Source organism: Heptranchias perlo, chromosome 15 (assembly GCF_035084215.1).
Source record: "Heptranchias perlo isolate sHepPer1 chromosome 15, sHepPer1.hap1, whole genome shotgun sequence".
NCBI classification, from domain to species: domain Eukaryota; kingdom Metazoa; phylum Chordata; class Chondrichthyes; order Hexanchiformes; family Hexanchidae; genus Heptranchias; species Heptranchias perlo.
The window spans coordinates 25,651,050-25,671,521 of NC_090339.1; the positions used below are offsets into that span (position 1 = coordinate 25,651,050).

The 20,472-nt window shown below is 42.1% G+C and overlaps 1 protein-coding gene across 2 annotated transcripts in view; it reads right to left on the reverse strand.

Moving 5' to 3' along the window:
* Positions 1 to 20,472, reverse strand: part of f8 (coagulation factor VIII, procoagulant component) — a 68,253-nt gene that overhangs the window by 20,328 nt on the left and 27,453 nt on the right. For both annotated transcript variants that reach the window (XM_067996942.1, XM_067996941.1), the window contains 9 exons: positions 20,074 to 20,254; positions 18,705 to 18,786; positions 16,642 to 16,853; positions 14,871 to 15,021; positions 13,309 to 13,518; positions 9,931 to 11,152; positions 8,031 to 8,199; positions 5,384 to 5,623; positions 4,896 to 5,124 (listed from right to left, as the gene is read on the reverse strand). In XM_067996942.1, the coding sequence (XP_067853043.1) occupies positions 4,896 to 5,124; positions 5,384 to 5,623; positions 8,031 to 8,199; positions 9,931 to 11,152; positions 13,309 to 13,518; positions 14,871 to 15,021; positions 16,642 to 16,853; positions 18,705 to 18,786; positions 20,074 to 20,254 (2,696 nt within the window). The remainder of the gene's footprint in view (positions 1 to 4,895; positions 5,125 to 5,383; positions 5,624 to 8,030; positions 8,200 to 9,930; positions 11,153 to 13,308; positions 13,519 to 14,870; positions 15,022 to 16,641; positions 16,854 to 18,704; positions 18,787 to 20,073; positions 20,255 to 20,472) is intronic.

The following is a 20,472-nucleotide window of genomic DNA, read 5'->3' on the forward strand; positions in this document are numbered from 1 at the left end:
ATTGTAACAATTTTTAACTTACCTGGGCGGCTTGCCCACCACTTCTGATTCACGCCTGGTGAAACCAGATGTGAAGGGCCGGATCAGGGAAAAACAAACAAAATAAAATACATCAAAACCACAGAAGGAAGTTAAAACACTAAATGAACCTACCTTTGCATCCTGCTCCGATGTCTGATATCCCCCTCTCTGATCTCCCCCTCTTCACCCCCCAATGTCCCCCTCTTCACTCCCCCGATGTCCTCCCGATCTTCCCCTCGTCACCCTCCCGATCTTTTCCCCTCTCCCCTCCGATCTTCCCCCTCCCTCCTGATCTTTCCCCCTCCCCCCCCGATCTTCCACTCCCCCCCCCGATCTTCCGTTCCAGCGCTGGATGACATCTTGCTCTCTCTCTTTCTCCACCCCCCCCCCTCGCGTTGCAGCTCCTGACGGCAGCCAACCTGTCAATCACCATGCAATCGCGTCGGAAATGGTAAGTTTTGTTTGTGCGGGTTTGCCACATGCACCTTCACCCGTCCCACTGCCAACCCACCACCATTGCAAAATCGACCCCAACATAGCCCCTCTCATTCTGATGGTCTTGATTAGGGCGGAGCTTCTTCACCCACAAGGCCCCGGGGACTCTTCTACAAGGCCAAGGCCCGGCGTATCTGGGTCCGGGCCTAAATTCTGAACCTTCAGTGCACTCTCACTTGATGTAGGACTGTGCTAGAATGCTCACGTATTTTTGGCCCCATGGTTTCCAGCAATCCAAGTTAGGAGAGTTTTGGTCTGGCATGTACTTGATTTTGTTTTCTCTCTCAATCAGAGATTAACACTTTGTTATTGTCTAACTTTAAACATTAAATTACAATTGGCTGTTAAATCCCTGTGAATTAGAAGTGTGAATAAAACTACTAACACATAGCAGACCTTCTGCAATTTAATCCTTTAATTCCAAAAAGATGGTTTCTATAGTCCTTTTAAGCATGGAAATCAAGACAGAATTGAATAAGGACAGTTATTGGGGGAATGCAATCCTGTGGTGAGTAGGTCCATAGTGAGGCCAAGCCAAGAATAGACAGCACTCATCATAGCCATGGCAGCTAGATTTCAATGATAGGCACAACATCACAGCACTCAAAATGTAATGTTAAATGTTTTGAACGCTTTGTTGCAGCACCCTTTGCACTGTGATAGTATGGAGATTTTTTCCCCGCTTGCATGTAATCTTCAATAGACTCTATGGCCTCGATATTAATTCCCCCACGACAGGCAGGAGAGGGTCGGGCTGGGGGTGGAGTTAAAAATGAAAAAACAGGGAACGCGACCCTAACCCGCCACGTACATGTCCGTTGCCCTTTTTACGGCGGTGGGTTTCGTGGCGTCCAAGTGTCCCGCCATGGAGAGGCGGGGCACCTCATTAACATATTTAAAACGGACTCCCACAGTGCAATTGGGAGCCTGATTAACTTTCACAATTTCTGTACGGGTTTCCCTGGGGTCGGAAAGGGAGACGGGAGTTGCCGGCTCCACAAGGGAAATGCCTTTTACAGCACTCCACGAGGGCCAGGAGGAGCAGGAGTGCTCCCCCCAGCCCCTCAAGGAAGTCTTCGGCCTCCCCTCTGCTGATTGCGGCCGATCCCAATCCCCCCAAGCCACAATCGCCGACCTTGTAGTGGCGGTGCAACGAAGGTTCATTAGATTAATTCCTGGGATGAGAGGAGAGATTGAGCAGAATGGGCCTATACTCTTTGGAGTTTAGAAGAATGAGAGGTGATCTCATTGAAACATATAAGATTCTGAGGGGGCTTGACAGGGTAGATGCTGAGGGGTTCTTTCCCCTGGCTGGAAAGTCTAGAACCAGGGGCATAGTCGCAGGATAAGGGGTTGGCCATTTAAGACTGAGATGAGGAGGAATTTTTTCACCCATAGGGTTGTGAATCTTTGGAATTCTCTACCCCAGAGGGCTGTGGATACTCAGTCATTGAGTATATTCAAGACTGAGATCGATAGATTTTTGGACTCTAGGGGAATCAAGGGATATGGGGATTGGGCAGGAAAGTGAAGTTGAGGTTGAAGATCAGCCATGATCTGATTGAATGGCAGAGCAGGCTCGAGGGGCCATATGGCCTACTCCTGTTCCTATTTCTTAAGTTCTTGTGGTCTTCCTCCCCCCCTCCAACTACAATGGCCTCACTCCCCTCGCCCCCCACAAGCTCCGATTGCTGACCTCGCCATGCCGTGATCGTAGCCAACCTCCCTTCACACCAAACTCTGAATGCCTTTCCCCTCTCCTGATTGCCGGGGACCGTCCCCTCCTCCATCTGTAATACTCATGATGTTCAGAAGAAAGAACTGAAATATCGATGAAATAGATTTAATGCTAAAATGTCGACAGCTATGTATAAAAAAATTCATTTATCAAGATTCAAATATTCCTTTGCAGAAGCACGTAATGATTTGGTATATTTTAGAATATTCCTTAGGTGGGTATAGTCAGAAAGCTGAAAAATAAATTATGATAAGTGAAGTTCGGTTGTAAAGTGGTCGAACTACAGCAGAGATAAAAAAAATAGCTGCTGGCTACTTTGGACCTAAAGGGGCTGCTATTTACTTTGTTATTGCAGCTTCTCGGCCTTTTGGCTAAGATCAAGTGGTCAAGTGGGGGAAGGCAACCATTTGGAGCCTTCCTGCCATTGTATGCCGGGGGGATGCAGTCAGGGAGAAATCCCCTCGGGCAGAGTGTAGAGCTTTGGCTTGTAGAGCTTTGGCTTGATGTAATGTCACTGCAAGGAATCTGGAATGAATCTGTAAGGCAATAAGGCACCCCAGAGTGTCAGAAAAAAAAAAGTCAGTGCTGAGTAGTGCAAGCTGTAACCTTACACCAGTTAGGGACGATTAAGTATACAAGGGAATTGCACCTTAAGGAGGTGCGAACTGCTGCGTGACCTCCTGTTTCTGCCTGAAATACATGGAGCGCTTAACACGCTGTAAGTGGCAGTTTTGTAATTGACTGTAATGGAAATAGGAATAGTTAGCATTTTTGGCTGATTTAAAATTGAGAAAGAAGAGGTACTTGAAAGGCTAGCTGTACTTAAAGTAGATAAGTCACCTGGTCCAGATGGGATGCATCCTAGGTTGCTGAGAGAAATAAGGGTGGAAATTGCGGAGGTACTGGCCATAAACTTCCAAACATCCGCAGATACGGGGATGGTGCCAGAGGACTGGAGAATTGCAAATGTTACCCCCTTGTTCAAAAAAGGGTGTAAAGATAAACCCATCAACTATAGGCCAGTCAGTTTAACCTCGGTGGTGGGGAAACTTTTACAAACGATAATCCAGGACAGAATTAACAGTCACTTGGATGAGTGTGGATTGATTAGGGAAAGCCAGCACAGATTTGTTAAAGACAAATCGTGTTTCATTAGCCTGATAGAGTTTTTTGATGAGATTACAGAGAGGGTAGATGAGGGCAATGCAGTTGATGTGGTGTATATGTCTTTCAAAAGGCGTTTGATAAAGTGCCACATGGTAGGCTTATCATCAAGATTGCGGCCCATGGAATAAAGCGGGCAGTAGCAACATGGATACAGAATTGGCTAAGGGACAGGAAACAGAGAGTAGTGGTGAATGGTTGTTTTTCGGACTGGAGGGAGGTGTACAGTGGTGTTGCCCCGGGGTCAGTGCTGGGACCACTGCTTTTCTTGATATATATTAATGACTTGGACTTCAGTGTGCAGGGCACAATTTCAAAATTTACAGATGACACAAAACTTGGAAGGGTAGTAAACAGTGAGAAGGATAGTGATATACTTCAAGAGGATTTAGACAGGTTGGTGGCATGGGCGGACACGTGGCAGATGAAATTTAACGCAGAAAAATGCAAAGTGATGCAATTTGGTAGGAAGAACGAGGAGAGGCAATATAAACTAGAGGGCACAACTCTAAAAGGGGTACAGGAACAGAGAGATCTGGAGGTATACGTGCACGAATCATTGAAGGTGGCAGGGCAGGTTGAGAAAGCGGTTAAAAAGCATATGGGACCTTGGGCTTTATAAATAGAGGCAAAGAGTACAAAAGTATGGAAGTCATGATGAACCTTTAGTTGTGGCCGAACCAGTGTTTTATAGAGTATTGTGTCCCGTTCTGGGCACCACATTTCAGGAAAGATGTGAAGGCCTTAGAAAGGATGCAGAAGAGATTTACTAGAATGATTCCAGGGATGAGAGACTTTAGTTACATGAATAAACTGGAGAAGCTGGGGTTGTTCTCCTTGGAATAAAGACGGTTGCGAGGAGATTTGATAGAGGTATCCAAAATCATGAAGGGTCTAGATAGAGTAGATAGAGAGAAACTGTTCCCATTGGCGGAAGGGTCAAGGACCAGAGGACATAGATTTAAGGTGATTGGCAAAAGAACCAAAAGTGACATGAGGAAAATGTTTTTACACAGCGAGTGGTTAGGATCTGGAATGCACTGCCCGAGGGGGGTGGTGGAGGCAGATTCAACCATGGCCTTCAAAAGGGAACTGAATAAGTACTTGAAAGGAAAAAATTTGCACAGAAGGGCAGGGGAGTGGGACGAGCTGGATTGATCTTGCATAGAGCTGGCGTGGACTCGATGGGCCGAATGGCCTCCTTCCGTGCTGTAACCTTTCTATGATTCTATGATGCTATGATTCTAAATGATTGCCCAGTTTAAATGTGGGGACTCTAGCATTTTCTAACAAAAGATAACTTGCCGCTTGAGTCTTGGGCCTCGAGGTCTATTGAGCCAGTTACTAGAAATTGTGTACTCATTTTGTGGGGAATTACAGGCATGATCATATGCTCTAGCACTCAGTAACATTGTCTTGCCCAAGCCAAACATTCTTGTAATCGCCCAAAAGCTGAAATCAATTGATGGACTCTTACCGTGAAATTTGTTGCTGTTTTGAAATGCAGGGTCCTCTGGCCTGACCTGGCAGGGAGACTTGCAGAACATTTGGATGTTGTCTTCTAAGTACCAGCTTTTGTTTTCATCAAAAGTCATGAAAAGCAAAGAGAATTCTTGAACCTTTAGCGTCCCATTAGAGATCTTGTGCAGGGTCCCTTGTCTACAGATGATTAAAGGACCAATCAAACCCGTATGGATGTCTCGTTCCTGATTAGAAAAACAGCACAGTGTAACTATGTAATAGTGCAGCCTGCTCCATGTAACCCCATGGCTTTACAGCATAAAACCTTCTTCTCATTCAGGAGTTTCACTGAAACCCAGCAGAGTTAAAGAAAGATCAAGAGACTTAAGTTGAAACTTCTTTTGAAGAATTCCCATAAAGAACCAAGGAATAAGGCAGAAAGCCAATTCATACTGCATGAAACTCAACTCACCAAGAAACTTATGCAAACATCGATTGACTTACTGGGTTGACGTCTGAGTAATATGTCCAGGCTCTGCAGTCAAAGTCCTTATCGGTGGGCGCCGATCCCTTTGTCACATGCCAAATGTACACCTTTGTTTTATTTGGATAAACTATATCATCCTCCTTTCTAGGCCAGTCTATCAGTTGCTCTTCTTCATAAGTATATTCAAGTGGTATCTCGCGTGGCACACCATGAGCGTGAATGGAGAAAGGCCTGGAGGCCATATTCTTGAACTTCACCTGTATGAGTAGAATGGTTTTACACCAGGAAATGGAATATCCTTCATAACTACGTCTTACTTACCCAGTTGTTTTGTCTCTGTCTGACTAAATGTATCTCTTCAATCTATAAAGACTACTTACTCTTCATTCTGAATTTTGGTTCCTGTTTTCTCCTAAAGGCACAATCCACAAGCATCCGTTTTCCTGAATTAGCAATTAAATCACAAAATCTTGTAATGCTATGCAATAGCCGCGGCAGGATTCTTCTTACTAGGTTGTAGTCTCCAAAAACAAGGAGACAACACCTTAAAGTAGGTGCACAGCTAATGACTACAAAATAATATAAATGCAGTCATCTAGTTGTAGTCCCATTGGCTTTAAATATTGTGATTGTTCATCATTCAGGTCCTGATGCTGGACTTCAGGTTATAATTGTTGTCTGGTTTGGGCCTTAATAAGTAACAATAATTTCCACCCTCGTGTTGTCTCAGACTAACAATCCTTCTTTTCTTTGGTATTAAACTGCCTTGGGTGTCTGCTACTTAATTTCTCACCAAGCTCTGACGTTACAGCAGCAAACACCTGAGCTTTGGAATTAACTGTGTCATTTTAGATGTGAGAGGAGGGTGCAGTCCATGACTGAATGTTGTGAAGTTTTGGAACTTGGATAATATCTGGAGAATTAATGCACTTTGCAACAACTAATTAAGTGCAAAATTAGACCAACCAGAGTGATCACATTGGTTGATCATGTTCACACTAAACAAAAGTGTGGGTGAGAATGATACATTTGTGTATGGGGATATCAGCATCTGTTCAAGTATTTCTACACCTGCCTCTGATGTAATATGTGCTTAAAGCTGGAATATGTAAACATTCTTGGTCGATGGTGCCCAGATTTTCATAAAGGGTTGTTTGTACACAAGGTAGTGCTGAGGTAGTGCTAAGGCTTAGCGCAATGGATGCAGATTTGAGAAACACTTCGCTCAGGTCTTGATCTGAGTTGTGCCAACTGGAGAGGCTCTGAGTGAAGGTTGTGGTGTTCGCCAACAGGGGAGGTGGAAAATTGAGAGAAGTGATTCATGCCTTGGTGGTCACAGACAGCCTGCTAAAGACAGCATCAACAGTGGCCTTGGGTCAGATTGTGCATTTGACCTTTTCACCTCAGGTGTCAGACCAAGTGAACAAAAAATGGGGAAAAATTACTAAAAAAAGGGAGAAATTTATGCAAACTATCCCCACAAGTGACAGTTTAAAAAGGCCAAATTACAAATTCAAATGAAGTTAGCTCTTAAAGTGAGGTCACATTTTGAGACCTTTCTAATAATGTTACAAAATATTTTTGTGGAATTGTTAAATAATTAATTTGATCAAAATGCTTGGGTTAGAACAAGATTACAGATCATCAATATTAAACATTAATTCATGGAAAATAATGAAGACCATTTGAACAGTTTAGTTTAAGATTTGTTGGTGATCTATAATTTGTTTCTGCCTTTTATAAATTCTTTGGAGTCTTTGTTTCAGTGAGACAAATAATGAGAAATAACCTGAATAGAAATAACAATAACTTGCATTTATAAAACATCTTTAAAGTAACGAAGTGTCTCAAAGTGCTTCACAAGCTAAAAATAGTTGGACACTAAGCAGCGTGGAAGGAGAATTAGGTTGATAATTGAAGGCAAGATAAAGAGCTAGGTTCAGAGAAGGTTTTCCAGATAAGGTTTTCCACAGGCAGAAAGATAGCCAGGTGAATGGGAGCTTTCCAGAGTGTGGAGTGGATATGGCTGAAGACACCGCAACCAAATGTTAAGTGGATGCAGAGCGGAAGGCAATGGAAGCCAAAGTCGGAAGAGGGGAGGATGCATACAGGAACATAGGGCTGAAGAAAGTTCCAGAGGTAAGGTGGGATGAGGCCATGAAGGGACGTAGAAATAGAAGAATGAGGCAATATGGATTGCTGCGTTGCCAGAGCCAACTGTGGGAGCTGCAGTGGACATGGCAGAGGATACAGAATACTAAATACAGCAGAGGGCAGCATTGGGACTGTGCAGGAGAGACTCAATACTGGGGTGGCAGTGGGCGAGGAGGGTCAGCAGAAGAGTAACCATAAGCGGGTTGGGGCATGAGACAGTAGGCCGGTGATTGATGACATGGACTAAGAAAATAAGTGATGGAACAAGGGAGGCAAGTGGGCCAAAGCATGAGGGGAGATGGTCGCTAAAAATAAAGGAAGGATTGAGGTCCAGGGTGGCAGCCAAAATGTAGACACAGAGAAGTATCTGGATAAGAATTAATTGGATCCTGACCTCCTGAAGTCCAGTTTAATGTGAAACTCAATCCTGAGTCGGTATGATAGCCCGGTGATCAATTCGCAAGAGCTCATTTTTAAATCTATATATTTTTTTTAAAGTGGGTGACTCACCACGATGATATCATTGACTTCTGCACTGATGACAGGCCCGAGTATGCCCAAGTGTTCTTCCCTTTCTCCACGGACTACTGGATATTTGAACATGCTGTCCTTATATTGTAGAAACATTGCCTTCTTGAACTTGCTGCCAAGTCTTTGCCCCTTTGATTGCTGCCTCCAGCTAAGTGACATTGGCATCAGTTTAATATGATATTGAGCTGATGATATTTGCCCCAGTTGATGGCATTAATGACTGTGAATGCAGTCATTTCTGTAAAATACCATCAGTATCTTGCAAATTGCAGTAATACAATTCTGTACCTAGTAATTACCATAAAAATCCAGTACACACTTGAAATACCCAGTAAAAAACAAGTAACTGCTAAGTGCTGCAACTCCTTAATAAATAGCTAGTGAATGCTGAATACCAGCAGGATATGTATTAAATACCAGTTAAACCACAAACCCATAAGAAATGGCCAGTAAATAAATAATTACCATAAACACCCAATTAAAAACCTTGTCTTATATTTTTATATTTTTTGTTTTGAATTCACGTTTTATCCCTTTTGCCTCCTCTCATCTTGCGATCTTTTGCCCCACAGCATCCCCCAGCCAAGAAGGTGGGCCTGACACCATGTGACATAGTCCCCTGCAGTTGACTATAGAGCAGAGCTGAACACCATCTGATGACCAACTTTAGTTAAAATGTAAAGTACTTTTTGCTTATAAAATTATCCATGTATCACAGTCATAAGAATACCACAAACATCTGGAATTTCAAGCTAAGTCAATTTAAGTGAAGCACAGTCCTCACTAAAAGTTGAGGTTTACATCTCCATTCTTCCAACAATGCCTGACCAAAAAAAAAAGCATTGGACAATGTTTTTTTTTGTTAAAAATAATTGAGTTTGTTTTTTTTTCTAATTGACTATGATATCATTTTGTCCAGTGGTTGGTTTCCACCACACAACACTGTGTCTCAGAGGTGGGCAGCTGGCGAGACAATGCAGCTTTATCACACCAAAATAGCCTTGATTGTGTAAAAGATTTGCGGATTTACCATTGCAGCGTTAGCATCTTAAAGGATTCATGGTTATTAAATTTTATAAATATGACCTCTTACGGTATAGAGAGGGAATAATTAGATGGACTGACAGTACTCTCTGCCAGAAACACATTACAATAATTTGCAGAAGTTTTTTTTTAAAATACCTGTGGTTCACTTACGAAATTTGAACATGTAGAAAGCTACATTTAAATTCTCCATGAATTTCAAACGTTAAAAAATTTCCACAAATTATGGGAATTACAAATGTTAACAAGGTTATCCTTGGATTAACAATATAACCTATCAATTTAATCCAGTTCCTTTGCATTATTGGGGCTCATTAACTCTTGTTGATCAACATCCAGTGACTAATGACTGTTTGTCCACTGATGTTAATCCCACTTCCTCACACCTCCTTGGGTTCAGTCACCTCTCCCAACCATTTCTCCTAATGAGTACTTACCTGTGGATCACATTTATGATTTTAGGTGAATTTGTAGCCATTTCTACAGTCATATGTTGCAACACTGACTGCAGCAGATACATATGAGACTTCCTTGAATTATATCTGCTCAGTATCTCATGTTAATGCGTTTGGTCTCTTTAGAGATGGGCCATAGGATGCTTGTTGGGAGAAGGGACAGTTAGTCTCTACCAAGTATTTGTTCACTTTATCAAAATGATTCTCAGCAGCTGCAATGAAAGCAGTTTACTATATCTCTTTGGACCAACTGTTCCAGAGTTTGTTGGAACAACTGGATAAGTAGAGGACTTGAAGGAGGAATGTCGTAAGTGCAATATATGGGTAATTACCTTCTTTAATATATCCACCCTTACAATGCAAAATTGAGATGCACTTACCTGTGCTTGGAAGTTTGACTGGCTTCATAATCCCAGATCAGCTCCACAGCTGCAATGTAATAGTATTTAGACTGTGAATTGGAAGTTCGTGGGATGTGGCTTGGATTCTCCTCTGGGCACCACTCACTGTTGGGGAGAGTTCTGAAATTGATATCATGCAGATCTCTATAGTTGGATTCACCACCAGCTCCACTGTTAGTATCTTCTTCATAGTCATCGTAATCAAGAGGCTCATTCCTGGCCTGTTGGGAATTGTTTCCAGTTTCTGTGGTTGAATTCTTGTCAAATGATGTCCGATTAGGTATTATACCTTCAGATTCCCTAAAGGTTGCAGCTGTATCATTATCCCATAGTTTCATTTCCTTTGTTTCATTGCTAATTGCCTGTTCAAACGCAAAGTCTTTGTGAAGCTGGGTTTTTGTGATAACCCCGTTCTCCAGCTTTTTGCTTTGATTCAATTTCAACTTGTCTGTCGATGCAATCTCATTTCTTAGAATCTGATTTGCATAGAGCAAATCTAACTTTCCATCTGTTCCCGTAAAGGTCAGGTTAGATTCTGGGTGATCAGGTATTGGTATCTCACTCATTCTGTTTGTCTGAACAAGATCGTCTGAGCTGTAGTTTGTTTTAATTAACTCATCAATATCCTCATTCTTGCTGTGTTTATTAACTTTGCTGTCCCTAGTGAATGAAGAGTTACTGTGCATTTGATCAGATTCAATTGTGATCTGGTTCTTGCTGTTAACAGTTGTATCATAGAAATACTTTCTGGTAGTTTGACTCTGATTCAGTTCATTGGTGTCTTTGGACAAACGTTTGCCAATTCCATGATTTGGAAGGTGATTTTCTTTTTTTTCGTTACTGTATTGCTCACCTGAAGTGTGATGCTGCCTTTGTCTACAACGTGACCAGATAGGGTCTTTCACAGTCATATTTTCCCCATCATTGGTGCTGTTCATTAGTTCCTCTAGTTCAATTGCTTCATAGAGCTCTGTTAAATTCTCACTGTGCCTCTTGAATCCTCGCGGTGTGTAACTAAGTCGCTTTATTTCGTCCTGAAGTATGTTTCCATATGCCAAGTCATGATCATCGTCTTTTGAATCAATTTCCACAATGAAGTCTTCTAAGTAATCTGGATCATTGTCACAGTTACGAACTCTGAACTTTGCCCTCATGCCCTGAATTTGGTAACGATAATTGAGGGGTTCCAGGAGCCACAAACCTGAAGGTTAGGAGATTAATAACAAGGTGGGTAACCAAGTAAAATTTTTAAAAAAGTAGGAATCAATCTTTATGCAAAATTAAGTGCAAACAAACGTAACCAGTTTCATTTAGTAATTCTTCAATTTCTAAAGTGATGTTGCTGGGCTGTCAGTCCTCTACGAGTTTATGCAACAGAACAGGAGTTAAGCCAGACCTGCACATTTATGCCAGGAACACAAACTGTTGTAGCTGCATGTCAACATTGTGCAATAATCTAAAAACTCCATACACAATGCCAGTGGTAAAACCTCAATAACAGCAACTTGTATTTACATAGCACCTTTAACGTAGAAATACATCTCAAGGCCCTTCACAGAGATTTAATCAGACAAAGCTGAGCCAAAGAAGGAGATATTAGGACAGCTGACCAAAAGCTTGGTCAACAAGATGGGTTTTAAGGAGGGTCTTAAAGGAGGAGAGGAAGTGGAAAGGTGGAGGGGTTTAGGGAGGGGAATTCCAGAGTGTGGGGCCTAATCAGAAAACACGTTCACACACTGCTTCTTCTATCCGGAACTCTCTAAGACTTTGTTATTGCCTAAAAAAATCTATTTAAATGCAGTTAACCATTAAATAGAAACATAGAAAATAGGAGCACGAGTAGGCCATTTGGCCCTTCAGGCCTGCTCCGCCATTCAAAATGATCATTGCTGATCGTCTGACTCAGTACCCTGTTCCCGCTTTTTCCCCATATCCCTTGATCCCTTTAGCATTAAGAAATATATCTATCTCCTTCTTGAATACATCTAATGACTTGGCCTCCACTGCCTTCTGTGGTAGAGAATTCCACAGGTTCACCACCCTCTGAGTGAAGAAATTTCTCCTCGTCTCGGTTCTAAATGGCATACCCCGTATCCTGAGACTGTGACCCCTGGTTCTGGACTCCCCAGCCATCGGGAACATCCTCCCTGCATCTAGTCTGTCTACTCCTGTTAGAATTTTATATGTTTCGATGAGATCACCTCTCATTTTTCTAAACTCTAGTGAATATAGGCCTAGTCGACTCAATCTCTCCTCATACGTCAGTCCTGCCATCCCAGGAATCAGTCTGGTAAACCTTCATTGCACTCCCTCCATGGCAAGGACATCCTTCCTCAGATAAGGAGACCAAAACTGCACACAATACTCCAGATGTGGTCTCACCAAGGCCCTGTACAACTCCAGTAAGACATCCCTGCTCCTGTACTCAAATCCTCTTGCAATGAAGGCCAACATACCATTCGTCTTCCTAACTGCTTGCTGCACCTGAATGCTCGCTTTCAGCAACTGGTGTACAAGGACACACAGGTCTCGTTGCACCTCCCCTTTTCCCAATCTATCACCATTCAGATAATAATCTGTCTTTCTGTTTTTACAACCAAAGTGAATAACTTCCATGTTATACTGCATCTGCCATGTTCTTGCCCATTCACCCAACTTGTCTAAATCACATTGGAGCCTTTTTGCATCCTCCTCACAGCTCACATTCCACCCATTACTTGCTCAACCAAGGTTATTGTAACATTCATTAGACAGTGGGAAAGCTGATTTCCATGTTAATATTCCAGTGGAATTTCCGAAAATCATTCTGTGCTTCCAGCAACCATCAGGCCAAATTCAGCAGATGAATGAATTGTTACAATTATCTCCAGCTGTTGTGCTACTTTATGACATGCCTTGTAAAGGGAAAAACCTCCAACCAATACTTACAAGGCATGTGTCATCAGGGGGACAGAGCCAGAGCAGGGCCTTCCTATGCTAGGAGTTCCCACTTACTTGGCTCAGTCAATGGTCTGGATCTCCCCCACCCCCCCCCCCCCCAACACTCCAAAGAAAGGGTGGCTTTTTCTTATATTTTCTCGATCGGCTCCCTTGAGGGGACATGGCTGGGGTTGACTTTTCTGGCCGCACGGGGCAGATGGGTGCTGGAGATGCACCCACAGTGGTGCTTGTTCCTGCCTGCTTCATGCAAATTAGTTGCCGTCCCATTGACCCCACAAACTCTGGTGGATTCAGCACTGGAGCGCACCAGAGGGCATGATCCCAGTGCAACTGTCAGGATCACGTCTCGAGGAATTGCGGGGGCCTATATATCCCATTTCCCTACAAAAAAAAAGCACAAAACTCTGCATTACTGACCAATGTTGTCCATGTCCATGCGGATTGTTTCACTGGAAAATGGGAAGAGAGTTAACACATCTTCGTAGACCCCGTCATACTTAAATGTTTGTCCATGGAAGTAGATTGAAAGAAACTTGTCTTGGGCACCAAGTATCACATGCCAAAAAATTACTTCATTCATGCAGAAATTCAGCTTGGGGACATTTTCATATACAAAACCATTAATACCTGCAAAATAGCATACACAGATCCAAGTCAATATCTGAAGGATAACCGATACATACATATTAATAGTGCAGAATAGCACACATAAAAAAAAAATCAATACACCAGGACTGTAATTAATACTGCATAATAAAATGCACAGGCACACATTCTAAAGAAGAGGGAAAATATAGTGGAAATACTAACAATACAAAGTGCTTCCCCTATTCTATGTAATAATAAAAATTGGGGAAATAGCCTTCTAACTGGTGGAAGACCACTTTATTGCTCATCTCTCTCTCCCTCTTACCAGGAAGTCATTCTGCTGACATCAGTAATAAGTGTTTGGCCCAGCAATTCCATATAAAAACCCATAAATCAGCATCTAGAAATTGGCCTGGATGTGGAAGAATACGGTTTAAAAACAAACACGGTCAAGTATCCCATCTCGCATAGCGCCCAAACATTTAGCAAGGGGGCGTGGTTTAGCATCTCTGTGAGAACAAGGACAGCTTGTTGTCTGAACAGCAGGGAGGATGGAGCTGACATTCCATAGAATTGATAACATTGAAACACTGCTTATACAAGTAAGAATTATGGAGACACGCTTTAATCAGGAGGTGTGGTAACCAAGGAACCAACATTTCACCGAACTGATACCCTTCAGTAACTGTTGAGACAGCAAGAATTATGGAGCACTCAAGGCCATAAAACACTGAGCTAGAAAGAGGCCCCACATTCCTCAGAAGAACAAACAGCTTATATCAGCAGGGACGCAGCTTGGGGTGATCGGTTACACAATGTAAAACAGCTCTTTTGGGTTGTTAATGTGGTGTCAGCCTGACAGGGTAATTTACGACCAGGAGATAAGAACAGAGATGCGTATGTGCAGAACATAACAGCCGAATAGTATAAAAATAGGGCTCCCTCCCAAAGGTTAGAGCTCTCGAGAGGACGGTCGGAAGTTCATAGCGACAGGCAGTCCACGGAGGTCAGGTCTGATCATTCGGAATCTGGGAAACCAGGTTGTATTGATTACTTGTCATTTAATGTAATCTGAAGACTGTTATAATACTGTTGTGAATCAATATATATTAAAGCTTGTTGTTTAATAACCACGCGTGCCCGAATCACATGTGGAAGTTATTGTTGAAGGATTAACAACCCTTTTATTGCCCACTAACAGAATGTTAATCAGGAGGTGTCTTAGCTTGGAGCTGGAAAAAGTCAGTTCGATTACCTTCAAATCATCAGACCTGTTGCCAACATCAAAGTCAAATACAAACTTCAGACACATATCCCTATAAGGATATGTGAAAGATCATTTGGGGTTAGGATGGAAGGCCCATTTTACTAAAAGATCACTAATCACTCACTGTGCATTAGGTTGGAATCATAAAATTCAGGATCATTTGGGTTCACCCGTAATGGGTCTTTGCAGTTTTTCTCAATATTTTCGTTTATGTACCAGCTCTTATTCTCATCAAACAGGGAGAAGAAAAGGTATTTGGCTTTGTCAATCTTTACCTGGGAAGAAACATGAAAAAAACGAATAAGATTTAGGGTCAACTTTGTCACAGTGGAGTCATGTTACTGGCCTTATCTTGTGAGTTGAAGGTTGAAACATCCATTAGTACAGGGTGGGTGAGTCCTCTGCTTGTTCTGCATTTGATGTTTGGCTCTCTGAGGAGAATTACATAATTACTCCAGTGATTGCCAAATCATTGCAGTAACTATAAAGCCGTAATAAATATTTTTATTACATCGCACACCCTATTGGCACATTTATTTCCTCAAATGTTTAAAATTTTTGTCTCAATGCACAACCAAATGTCCTTCTTATTGTAAAAGCCTGTCACACTGAGCTGACTTTATTGAAAAACCTAGGTGAAGGACTAAGGTCCATGGTGTCAGATATTGCCAAAGCTAAGATAACCAGGAATGAACAAAACATTGGCCCCGATATTTACAGGGAGGTGGGGAGGGAGCAGAGGTGCAAGTCAGCAGCCGGGAAACCAGGAAATACCGAGAAGATGGAGTTCCTGCCGAATTTAACGACAGGACCTTATTAGAATTTTTTTACTCCATTTCCCACACGAAATTCCAGACTATCTATCTAACCTAATATTCTATGTTATTAGTCTTAGCCTTTCTTGGCATGTATTTTACCACTCCATGATGCAGCCTGTCAATCCATCACTAGGCCTGCCAAAAAGATATTAGTACAAAACTGTGGGGTTGCATTTCTGCATTTCTCTGGGGTTTCCAAATCAAATTCATATGCACAACTCCAATCCCTGATAGTAACTGGCTCTCTATTGTTCTCTCTTCCCTCAAATTTTCTTCTCTTCTGAAGGCATCAATTCCTTGCTGAGGTGCAATTTCATGGGTGCTGGTTGCCTTCTGAAGCCTCATCAGAAGTGCTCATAATTCATCCATGGGCCTTAACAGTTAATACTGGGCAGCTATTTGTTAATGAAGAGCACAACAACCAATCCCAATTCCGTCTTCACCCAACCTCCGCAAGTGCAAATTTCCAGTAGGGATCACTGGATACTGATGAGGAGCAGGAACCCTGACTAATTTTCCCCTGGGGGTGCTGTAGCCAACTGTATTGCCCTTACTACTGCTCCAGGTGATACCTACTAACCCAACAGAATTGAACCTGGGATCTTCCTGGTCTGTACAGCTCAGCTATTCACTGGATAGCACTCAGCAGTTCAATGTGGGACATACATGTTCAGTTTTTCTCCCTGTTGTGAGTAGGTTTTATGCAGTTCCTGTGCCTCCACTGTTCAAAGGATCAGCGTGCAGCCTTCCTTGAGACTAACATAACATCTTTGGTCAGGCATTAGGGCATGTGCCATGTCATCTGCCCAACACTTCCGGCCTGTTTTCTACCATTCTGTAAACTGTAAGATAATACACCTGCATTCTTATTTGATATTGGTTGAACATTAATGTAAAAATATGTGGACTGAGTCCAACAAGCCTGTTTCCTGGTGTCAGTCCTACAAACAGCTTCTTTCCACCATTTTCCCTCAGTTATTGAAACTACAACTTGGATAACATTGCTAAATACGAAACAAAACTGCAGATAGCGCAAGTTGAATAATCCCGAATTATTAACACTGAGCTTCTCCTCACCAGTCTTGCATTGGTATCCAGCATGTTTTTGGCACAGATCAACAGAGGCCCAATGAGCCCCGAGGATATATCGCGATCCATGTCCACATTGCTGAAGTAAAATCGAGTCAAGCAGCCCAGGTCAGAGTTGGTAGGTCCATCACTTTTGGTCAAATTCCAGAAGTAAGTGACTGTTTTATTGGGCTGAACAGTGTGGTTTCTTGCATTGTGACCTGTAGAGAGAATCCAACCAGAGTTTATACAGCATCCAGAATTGGGCCTAATAACTGAAGGACGCCTAAAAACGTTTAACATTCTTCATACCATGTGTGAATCTAACTTCCATAATTATTAATTTCAGTAAAATACATTCCACAACCTTATTACTCAATAGCCTGTTTTCTGTTCAGGACATTGTCTAGCGGAGCACATAAGTGAGACATTTTGATGAAGGTGAAGTCTGGGTGCTCTGCAAGATGGAGCAGTTCTGGTTGCAATTGCACATTGTCGTGTAGCTGAAATGTATATGGACTGTTTGGGAGTAACATTTTTATTCTTAATGCTGTTCCAATCTGGATTATGCCACAATTTTAAAACAAAAAAAATGAAGAAAACTTACTTGGAGCTGCATTCAAAATCAATGTGACAACCTATCCATTTATTTTATGACAAAAAATTAATTTCAACCCTGACATTTGCCAGAACTGCTTATTTAATAAAACCAATGGGAAAGTAAGAGGGAGAGCCACCCCATTTTCTTCTTGCGCAATTCCTAACACTTAAAAAAAGATAGGCCTGCATGTACATTGTATGTTATCACATGTGCAAACGTTTTCATATACAATTAATTACTTTGAAGTGCAGTGACTGCTGTTATGTAGGCAAATGTAATAGCCATTTTGTGCACAAAATTCCACCAATAGCAGTGAAATGAATGACCAGTTACCTTGTTTTCGGTAGTGTTAATGGGGATATGAAAGCCAGAACTAATCACAAAGCCACACAGGTTGAGGCTTAGGAGCAGATCATATACATGCACCAAGGTGGGGGAAAAAACTTAAATATAAATAAAGGTAACGTTAATGAAAAGAATAATTCCCACATAATTGTGAAAAATGCATTACTTACAAAGAGCGCAATTTGTGTGTAAAAACCCTGATCCACCGTTTGGTAGCACGGCTCTAATTTGTTAACCTTTGACTTGCATATAATAACTGAATTAATCTGCATTTCACAAACATCATTAGGAAGTGTCCCAGTGTATCTGAACAATATTAAAGGGAATGATAACCCTCTATGTAGGCATTGTCACACTAAATAAGTATTTAGTTGAGTTCATCTTTGGCCTTAAATAATTTTTCCTTGTTTATGAGCTCTTCCCTGTCATAGTGTGATGCTAGCCTAAGGTAGAGGGAATGACAAAAGTGATTTGCTCTTCAAAGCATCCAGTCTGCAGGACAGAGGTTGCTCTTTGCTGGATTTGTGAGTAGGATTCTGTGGAAATTCTCTATAAAATGGCCTCCTCCAGTGCTGTACCTACTATCATACTATGATACCATGAAATGAAGAACAGATCCTGCCAATGAGTAACTCCATCCCAACTAAGTATAACTATGCAAGGTGTTTAATATAACAGAGTCTTCATAAGCAAAGTAACACTGGTAGAGCAGACCAAATTACAGTAATAGGGCAGACGGGATTTTTCAGCTCTTCACGTGGCTCCAATGTTATCCGCAGATAACAGTGCGTGCATTTGATTAAAACCCGCATAAGTCCCACCTTATCTGTGCCACTATTTCTGGTGTCTTTGGTGTTTGTACAGTATTTGCAAATTTATGGTAATCTGTAATGTAGCACGTTTCTGTGTTTAACCGCATTGGAGCAAGTATGTAAATTGTTCTACAACTCTTAAAGAAACACAGAAAAAAAAGATTATTACAGATCAGAGAGAACCTCTACAGGCCCTAAGTATGGACTCGGTACAGTACTTCCCTAATAAGGGCTGCTTTGACTTAGATGCCTGATCTAGAGCCTTTCTGCTGTGTAATAAACAGTTGTGCTACTCCAGCACTGTTCCTTCTTACCTCCAGCTTTGTCCACTTTTATTTCTGTCAGTCCATGTGGATTAATATTGTATGGTCTGCTGGCGAGATTCTTAAAGATGATCTGCATCATACAGAAAAGAACCATGTTTGAAGATGCTGAAATGCAAAAACTGTCAACCAAGTCTCAATAAAATGGATATCAATGGGAAATGTGAGATGGGGCTCTGACAATACTTCACCATAGCATGGAGCTAGAGGCTGGAGGCTGTTGAAGTTTAGGGTAAGGTAAGTAACTCACAGCATTAAGGATTCAAACACCAACTAATGTTTTGGTTGGGACATTTGTTCAATTCTTCTTGCCAATGTGCAGCTAGAGTCTTAGTTTGGTGGGGAGGATGCTGATGTCAGACAACTGTGAACAGTAGACTGTGTTCCAATGTTGATGGACACTCCAGCTTGGAGTTGGCATGTCTGAGAGGTCTTGTTAGTGTTAAAGAGAGGGTTATGGGGCACACAGACTGTATCAGGGAGTGATATAGCATGTCCCTTGCTCTATCAGTGAATGTTACAGTAAAGGGTATAAATATATTCTACACTTTTGCAGTGAGGAACACAAGGTGTGGGATGCATCAAAGTGAGTTACAGGGAGGTGCATGGGATTTGCACCCACAATCTTCCACACAGAGTCCCCAATCTCAACCATGCTGTTACTGGGAGGCACTAAATTTCCTTTTCCCAGGAGGGGGGAGAGTTACTGGAGGCAATTTTTGTATCTGGTGTACATTGGACGGGTGGTGGCCTGGGCATCCACTCTGCCAGCGCGAATCGCTCTCCTTATATGCAGCTCACCAATTGGGTGGGTGGGAAATCTTAAAGGGGAGGTGTACTTTTCAACGGTGATCTTTGGAGAACGTGTTATGGAGGTAGCATGGCACCGTCCAGGGTCCCCAGATTCTCTGACTTGGAGGTGATTGTGGACTGCGAGAATCAGGAAGAACGTCCTCTTTCCCTGCAATGGTGCCTCCTTAAATTAGCCAGCATCAGTGGAACGAGATGGCTGATAAGGTCAATGCCAGCAGCATTGTTCCAAGGACCTGGCTGCAGTGCTGGAAGAAATTTAACGACCTGACCAGGATTGCCAAGGTAAGACTTCCCTTCACATCTCTCTTACTCACTCAACAGCCCTGCAACACCCTACTTTATCCCCAATATTAGCAATCCTTCTGTTTCTCTCTCCACAGATGCTGCCTGACCTGCTGAGTGTTTGCAGGATTTTCTGATTATATATTATAGATTAAAAAAATTACTGTTGTCACAGTCTCAGTTGATATGTGTCCAAATAGCGTGCTCCATGGCATTACCATTACACTACCATTACAAACCACCCAAATATATTGGAGCATTTTACCTTAAAGCGATCTCCAATCTCTCCACGTAGAACTGGGCCCAGAATTCCCTTTGACGACCCCGATTCCGGTTTGTGTTTTACAACTGTGAAGGTGCTATCAGTATATTCCACATAAACAGCCTTTTTGTACACCTTCCCAATCCGGTCTGGCCCCTTTTCCAGATACTTTCCACTTAAATCTCTGAGGGGAAAAAATAAAATAAAATGATAATAGGTAGAAGTAAATTATGACAGCAAGTTGTTATTTTTATCACAGACCCTGTTCTTTAGTTGTTTCTTATATTTAATTTCTTTTGTTTATGGTTTGTCCATGGTATATTTAGTTCCATGGCCGAGACCAGATTTGGGTGTCCTGTTCCTATACTGTGCTCAAAAGTGCTCAATACCCAACTGCTGAGA